The sequence below is a fragment of the Bos indicus x Bos taurus genome, chromosome 10 (assembly GCF_003369695.1).
Source record: "Bos indicus x Bos taurus breed Angus x Brahman F1 hybrid chromosome 10, Bos_hybrid_MaternalHap_v2.0, whole genome shotgun sequence".
NCBI lineage: Eukaryota > Metazoa > Chordata > Mammalia > Artiodactyla > Bovidae > Bos > Bos indicus x Bos taurus.
The window spans coordinates 18,913,155-18,922,108 of record NC_040085.1 but is presented as its reverse complement, the minus strand read 5'-3'; the positions used below and the strand labels follow the sequence as shown (position 1 = coordinate 18,922,108).

General features: G+C 40.0%; 1 gene segment (V, D, J or C); it reads left to right on the top strand.

Moving 5' to 3' along the window:
• The first annotated feature begins 1,440 nt into the window (after nucleotides 1–1,440).
• Nucleotides 1,441–2,316, top strand: LOC113899563. The segment is given in 2 exon segments: nucleotides 1,441–1,678; nucleotides 1,895–2,316. Coding segments are annotated over 2 exon segments (627 nt in total).
• The last annotated feature ends 6,638 nt before the right edge of the window (nucleotides 2,317–8,954 follow it).

Sequence of the window (8,954 nt, the reverse complement as noted above, 5' to 3'; positions counted from 1 at the left end):
CTGGCACTGTTTTAGAACTTGTCTGTATTTTCTTTTCTACTTGCCTATGTGCTTTTGTTCTTTTATATTAATTCATCTCTTACAGCAATGAAACCAAGTGGAAGGTTGACAGCTGCATTCCACATGGACATGAAACAGTGCAGAGAACTTCAGTCACCAGCTTCTGTGGGGTTGACAGGTACTAAGTGTTTGCAGTCTGTAGATATTGAGTTTCATAGGAGTGCATTATAGCATTACATAAGAGAAAAATCCAGCATGTCTATCTTAACTTTATTTTACAAAGAGAAATAATAATGAGTGAGTAACAAGTGAGACTGAATACTATGGACCAATGAGACAGAAAATGTGACATGATAATTCTAGGACACATGATCTAATAAGTACAATTCTACATTTAGAGGTAAGAGGATTGAATACCCTGATCCCCCTCAAAGTCTAATACATAAGAATCAATATCAGATTTCAAAAGAATATTTTATTCCTGTTATAATTTCATTTAAATACAAACCACTGAATAGGCTCTGAAATTCAGATGGACTGATTTTTTAAAAATCATTTCATGTTGAAATAATTTTATTTATTGAAAAATCTGAGTGGAGCCCTGGAACTCAGTAAAAAAAATAATAGAGAGATATACATTAATTATTTTGGATAAGATTGCTTTTCACCAGAAGGCCTAAGATCTGTGAATATTTTAAAACAGTCACTAGATTCTGGATGGAGACAAGTAAGTAAAGGCTAATTAATGACTAATCAGTAGATTACAAGAATGTTTCATAGGCTATACAAAATTATATCTTAAACAGGATGGAAAAGTCATTTTACTGAATAATTACCAATGTATGTCAAGTTGTCTAATTTTCAGTTTCCCTCAGTTCAAACCTTTAATATTAATTGCTTTCTTCATGCCCCTTTTCAGGATCTGCCAAACGTAATGTCCAGGGAAAAATAGGTAGACAAAGTAAAGATTTGTGGTGAGCCAGACAGTAGTCATATACTTAAAGCTATGGTTTTTCCAGTAGTCATGTATGGATGTGAGAGTTGGACCATAAAGAAAGTGGAGTACCAAAGAATTGATGCTTTTGAACTGTAGCATTGGAGAAAACTCTTGAGAGCCCCTTGGGCTGCAAGGAGATCAAACCAGTCCCTCCTAAAGGAAATCAGTCCTGAATATTCATTGAAAGGACTGATACTGAAGCTGAAACTCCAATACTTTGACCACCTGATGCGAAAAACTGACTCATTTGATAAGACCCTAATGCTGGGGAAGATTGAAGGCAGGAGGAGAACAGGATGACGGAGGATGAGATGGTTGGATGGCATCACCGACTCAATGGACATGACTCTGAGTAAACTCTGGGAGTTGGGGATGGACAGGAAGGCCTGGCAGGCTGCAGTCCATGGGGTCGCAAAGAGTCAGATAGGATTGAGTGACTGAACTGAACTGAGACTTTTTCCATCTGTGCACAGACCATGTGGTTGATCTACATGACAAACCCCACTTCCTGTCTTGGGGGAGAGTCACAAGGAACCCAGGTACTGTGTATATGTGCTCTCAGGCACTTAAAGACACTGAACTCTCAGCTTGAGGCAGAATTAAACAGATTTGTGCAGGGGAATCCATGCCTCATGCTGCTCTCCAGTCTGCTCTGGGTGTTCCTGGCCATTACCTTCTCTGGTAGGGATGCTTCCAAGCATGGGTGTGAGTGTTCAGGGTGAAAGGCCTGCACACAGGCGTGTGGTGCTTCACCGGGACTTGGGGAGGAAAAGAGGACTGGAGAAAAGCAAGCGTCTTATGATTTCAGTTTAGTTTTTCTTTTTGGAGACCTAAATGAGTCTAATTCCTATACTATTTTATTCACGCTTCATCTCTGTTTTCTGATTTTTTCCACAGGATCTGGTGTGGCCCAGAAAGTTACTCAAGACCAGCCAGACATAAACCGTCAAGTGGGGCAGTCAGTCACTCTGAACTGTCAGTATGAAGTAAGTTGGAACATGATCTCCTACTACATTTTTTGGTACAAGCAGCTTCCCAGTGGACAGATGACTTACCTTATTCGTCAGTATTCAGAAGATGGGAATGCAAGGGACGGCCGTTACTCTGTAAACTTCCAGAAAGCAGATAACTCCATCAGCCTCACCATTTCAGCCTTACAGCTGGAAGATACTGGAAAGTACTTCTGTGCTCTCCGTGAACTCACAGTGGTTGAAGTAATAGGAAAAGCTGAACAAAAACCCCAGAGCTTAATAAGAGAGAGCCTCCCTGCTGCAGGACTCCAGCTGAGATGCACACCTGCAGATCCCAGCAAGAAATGATAATTGTGTGGTTGCTTCATCTGTGGTCTGGATCATAGAATTTAATTCTAAATAAAAGCTTCTTCCTTGTTATTTGATGTTCAGAGTAATTTTCTACTGTTAACATTCTCTTCTTGAATTTTTGACTTTAAATCAATCATACAGAACATGTGTAAAGTTGTCTAAACTTGCTCCATAAATAATTAAAAGTGACAGTTTCACTAAAATACACTCACATCACAAATCTGAGTATAGTTATTTGGAATCATCATAAAAATAATTTCCTTAGTCCTTTGTTCTTAGTCTTGCGTCACTGAAGGTACAATCAGAGAAGCAGAGCCACCAGTGGTGTGGAATGAGAAATTAGTTATAAAGATTAGAACTCAGGTAATTGCTAGATCTGGTGGAAGAGTGTATACAAAACTGTTATCTTGATATCTGATGTTGAGACTGAACTCATTCTTTGTCAGCTAGAGTAATATTTGAAGAAGAAAGTTGGATATAGACCAGAGCCTGGACAAACTATGACTCATAAGGACAAACTAGAGTCACGAGGTAAATGGAAACCACAAAGACACACTAAAATTTGTCTGTTTCACCTCCTTCAGTCTCACAGTAGTGAGTGACCTTAGGAGAAGTGGGTGTCATTTGGCGTCATGCTGCCTGCATACTCGGCCCAAAACAGAAAAGACAAGGAGGAGGTTTGGTGGGAAGTGAAGGAGTTGTGAGTCAAGAATAAGTTGAGCTATCAGATCAGCAGCAATATGAGTGAACAACCATAGTCCCTGGAGCTCTGTGCCAACCCCCAAAACATAAAACCTATGGTTACTTCATCACAATCACCTTGCAAATGTTACACAAATTTCTTTTGTGGCCAACCCTAACCAAGAACAATACGGGAAGCACCTTCTGGGAAAGATATTTCCAGTTAGTTAAGATATTACAAAGCTGCTACAGGACCCTCTTTGTTAACCTGGAATCCATCTGTACTCTCTTAACAACTTTTGAATAAAGAAAGTAAAATTATGCTTCTTGCTAATGTTGTTGCTGTTCAGTCACTAAGTCGTGTCTGACTTTTTGTGACCCCATGGACTGGAGCATGACAGGCTCCTGTATCCTCCACCATCTTTCAGTTTGCTCAAATTCACCTCCCTTGATTTGGTAATGCTATCTAACCATCTCATCCTCTGCTGCCCCCTTCTCCTTTTGTGTTCAATCTTTCCCAGAACCAGGGTCTTTCCCAATGAGTGGCTCTTCTCATCAAGTGGCCAAATTACTGGAGTTTCAGCTTCATCATCAGTCCTTTCAATGAATATTCAGGGTTGATTTCCTTTAGGATTGACTGGCTTGATCTCCTTGCAGTCCAAGGGACTCTCAAGAGTCTTTTCCAACACCACAGTTCTTGCTAATATAATGCAGTAATTCCTCATTCAACCCAAAAGATTCTAACCTCATCCTGCAAAGATTATAGCAAGTTCATTTATCCATTTGGGAGTGAAGTTATTTTCTTTTCTAGCTAAGCCACATTCTCCCATTGAATCCTTTATCTTCACTACTAAGCTATAAGAAGATATAAGATTGACTTATATTAGCATATCTTACGTTACTACATGCAGGCAAATGGGAGAGGGGAGTTAAAATTGGTTAATGTAATACATAAATATATTTATATCAAAATGAAAAACAAATTCACATAAGTATTATTGTTCTCATTCCTGAAAATGACCACATGATTATAGCTGGTATTTATAACTACCTTTTCTATTACCCATCCCATAACCTCTTGTCCACTCACTGCCATACTTGACTTCCTATAAAACAATCTCCTTATTCAGGAGCAATGCTATGAGGAAAGCCATAAATTTGAATAAGGAATTCTGCAAGTCCACCACTCTGGTTTTGGCAGAAGATTGCAACTTTCACTACAATGATTGAAGTCGAATTCAAAAATCTATTTAAGTGGAAACAATCTTGCCAATACCCATGGACACTTTCCAGATTGTATTCTGGGAAACATCATTAAGAATGATACCTAACTTCACATCAGAAGCAATAGAAGCCACCAAGGTAAAATATTTTTTAAATGCTTAAAGAGAAAAAACAAAAAAAACTTTCAAGGTAGTATCTTATGAACATGAAAATGTATTTTTAAATTGTGTTTGTTATAAATCACTACTAAGAGTTTTGAAAGTCAGTGCACAGACTGATAAACTATATCTGCAATATGTATTTCTGAAAAAGGACTCAGATGAAGATTATGTTAAACAAAATATGTTAAAAGTTCCTCAAATCAATAAGAAAACAGATAATGAGAATGACAAAATCTTGGAAAGCCAACTGAGAAATGTGATATCCAATAGGTAATAAATATATAAAGACTTTAATGAAAATAAAACCTTATCTGAGGGTTCCATCTGGGTCCTTTCAGTATTTTGAGTATGTCAGTGTGGCTAGGAGAATATGATCCCAGGGAATAGGGAAAAATAATGACTGTATCCAGAAAAATAATTGATTAAGTGAATTTCCTAGAAGCTTCCATCATTGAACTGATATGGAGTAAAGAACAAACAGTAATAGGTCACAGACCTGGACATTGAAGGAGAGGTAGGTTTTACTAGAACAAAGAAAGTTGGTATTTATTGAGCTTTCTCTTTTTCAGGCACTGGTTTGCATTTTGGATTCATTATCTAATTTAAATATAAAAATCCTGTGAGATAAGTTTCATTATTCCCATTTTTTTAATCTATATGAAATGAGCCAAAACTCTCCTAACTGTGAAAAGCATCTCCAGCTTTTATTGCCAGCCAGAGTGTATCATTTTAAGGGGCTCCTTAGGAGCAAGATTTGGACTATGGAGAAGCACTTGACCCCAGAACATAGTGGCTAGATGTCTTAGTGGTTCGTGACATTACTGGTTTAAACTGGAAGCTAAAGGGAACTAGGAACGAAAATGCCAAACCATAGATTCAATTGCCCCAGGATCAGTAGGTGAGGAAATCATCCACTAACCAGTTAACAGTGCTGGATGCCTTAGTAAGTTTCTTGTGTCATAGTGTGCTGGGGAAAACAAGGGCTACAAAGAGGTTTTATTCCTTTAACACTCTAAGCTTGTTTCCCTATCAAGCCCTGTGCCCCTTGTCTGCTTCTCTACTGTGATGCTTGGTTGTTGTTTAGTCACAAAGCTCTATCTGACTCATCCTCAGTGATAGTCACCTACACACTCGGCCGTCAGTGAATTCCAGCCTTTTGAGTCCTGGCTGCCTGGACTACTTGCTTGGTGTCCTGTGATAAACACTGAATTTTGCTTCACTGCAATCCGCATGAGCAAGTGGACGCAGGAAGGTCCACAACCAGTAAAGAATCCACCTGCAATGCAGGGGACACAGGAGACTCGGGTTCAATCCCTGAGTCAGGAAGATCCCCCGGAGGAGGAAATGCAACCCACTCCAGTATTCTTGCCTGCAATATCCCGTGGATAGAGGAACCTGGCAGGCTACAGTCCATGGGGTCCCCAAAATGTCAGACATGACTTAGTGACTAAACAACTATATATATATATGCATACACTAAGTTGCTTCAGTCGTGTCCGACTCTTTGCGACCCTATGGACTATAGCATACCAGGCTCTTCTGTCCAAGAATACTGGAGTGGGTTGCCATCTCCTTCTCTAGGGGATCTTCCTGACCCAGTAATCGAACCCGCATCTTCTCCATTCCAGGTGGATTGTTTATCACTGAGCCACTTGGGAAACCCATTATATATGTGTGTGTGTGTGTGTGTGTGTGTGTGTGTGTGTGTGCGTGTGTGGTGCAAAAGATAAAAGTATTTCTAGAGTTCACACTATTCAAACTCTAAAATAAAAGGCTAAGTTGGATTCATTTTGATTTTTTTTATCTAGATGTCAACATTTCTACCTTGCAAGCCTCTTCAGGCAATATTTATTTAATTTACCTAGTGGTCAATTGGCTTGGCCTCTATTTCAAATAATTATGATGGCTTTGGTTTCAGGATTCTGCCTTATTAGTTGAAGGAATGCTCCCTACTGTTGGAGACATATACTTCCTGGTTTGGACAAAGCCCCTCCAATATGTGGGTAAATTTACCAAGGAATTAGTAGTCTTATTAGAAATAAGCTCCATAGCAAATGAACTTTTTGAATGGTGTGGTCTTGTCCTCACAATCTTATCCTCAAGCGGTCTGATTGCTGCAAGTTGACTGATTGTGTGATCTGGAGGGAAAAAAAAGTAAATTGATTTGTGGTGACTTGTGTGTGTCAAGGCTTCCCAGGTGGCGCTAGTGGTAAAGAACTCACATGTCAATGCTGGAAACATGAAATGCGGGTTCAATCCCTGGGTCTGGAAGATCTCCTGGAGGAGGGCATGGCAACCCACTGCAGTATTCTTGCCCCGAGAATCCCATGGACAGTAGAGCCTGGTTGGTTACAGTCCCTGGGGTTGCAAAGAGTTGGACAAAACTAAGAAACTTTCACTACACTACACTACTGTTTATCTAGCATTCCCTCCCCAACCATATGTTCATACTTCTAAACAGGAGATGTTAATGAGGCTTTTTAGATATTCCTTTACTAACTGCAGCTGCATCTCTTTTCTTGGGAATTTAGTTAGAATTTGGCCATTGAGATGCCTTCCAATCCTGTTTCACTTTTCATACCACAATTTAAATTTGAGTAAGTGGAAGGCACTGCTCTGACTTTTAGCACCACCCTATACTGTTTACGTGAGATGAAATATGGGTCACAAAGAGTTGAACATGACTTAGTGACTGAACAACCATGTTGTTTCCTTTGCTTATTTCAGTTGTTCATTGGAAAGAAGATTTTGTAGTTGGGCACCCCTAGATTCTAATATTTGAGAATGTGAAGAATGAACACTCTGTAGAGAAATCAGTTTCTATGATTGACACTGTCTTTCTGAACAGGAGTGAGCAGCCTTTTGACTGTGGTGTCAGGAAGGAGAAAGCCCCAATTTCACCTGAAGTTTCCCTTCCAGCTCTTTCTATGCTTTACATTGGTATAGATGGAAACCTACAAAAAGCCCCAAGAACCTGTTTGTAATGAGTGTAAATGGGGATGAAAAGAAGCAAGGATGAGTGAGAGTCACTCTGAATACTAAGGAGGGCTACAGCTCCATGTACATCAGAGGATCCCAGCCTGAAGACTCAGCCACCTACCTCTGTGCCTCCACACAGTGTCCCTCAGCCCCCTGCAGCTCATACCCAAAGCCGTGCCTGCTGCTGCTCTGGGACCAGCGTTGAGGAAGAGTCATGTGTGGGAAGGAAAAGGGAAATTCAATGAACTACACGGTGTTTTCAGTAATCAGGGGGAAATGTAAACATAAACAGGTGTTCCAGTCACTGTAGTTCCCTCAGCTAAATGGACTGTTAGTGAACACCAGGAACCTTGACTCCTACCAGTATATTGGCCATACATATCATTGAGTGAGATCTCTAGCCTTCTCTTTTACCACAATTTAAAGTGCACTAGATGATTATTAAAAGATGTCAAACAAAATAATGTGGCTCAGCTAGGGCAACATTTAAACTTCACTGTTGCTACATCTGAGACTAGACCTAGTTTTCACCTGCATGAATGCAACATGGAGATATGCCTTCTTCTCACACACCTGGCATGGAAATCTGCATGTTTTATAACACAACAGTCAATTATGTCTCATTAACTCATTGGAGATTTTGAATTTGGTTTAGTTCAACCTTCTGCATTTGTAAAAACCACTGGATATCTGAAAGGAGAAATGATAGGGGAAGTTCGCCACTGTCTCCTGAGAAAGCTGTACAGCTACAGTTAGAATCAGACATAGAACAGCAGACTGGTTCAAAATTGGGATTGGAGTATGTGGGGGATGTTATTGTCACCGTGCTTTTTTAAGTCTATGCAGAGTACATTATGCAGGACCACAGGCTGGATGAATCACAAGCTGGAATCAAAACTGCTGGGAGAAATATCAATAACCTCAGATATGCAGATGACACCACCCTGATGGCAGAAAGCAAAGAGGAACTAAAGAGCCTCTTGATGAGGTTGAAAGAGCAGAGAGAAAAAGCTGGCTTGAAAGTCAACATTCAAAAAATTAAAATCAAGACCTCTGGTCCCATCACTTCATGGCAAATAGGTGGGGGAAAAGTGGTAGCCGTGGCAAATATTATATTTTTAGGCTGCAAAATCACTGGGGATGGTGACTGCAGCCATGAAATTAAAAGACACTTTCTCCTTGGAAGATAAGCTATGACAAACCTACATAGTGTATTAAAAAACAGAGGCATCACTTTGCCGACAAAGATCTGTATAGTCAAGGCTATGGTTTTCCCAGTAGTCATAAATGGAGACTTGAACCCATAAATGTGAGAGTTGAACCCTAAAGAAGGCTGACCACAGAACTGATCATTTTGAATTGTGGTAGTGGAGAAGACTCTTGAAGAGTCCTGGGACAGTATGGTGATCAAAGCGGTCAATCCTACTGGAAATCAACTCTGAATATTCTTTGAAAGGACTGATGCTGAAGCTGATTCTCTGATACTTTGGCCACCTGATGCCAAGAGCTAACTCATTGGAAAAGATCCTGATGCTGGGAAAAATCGAGGGCAGGAGGAGAAGATGGTGACAAAGGATGAGATACTTGGAT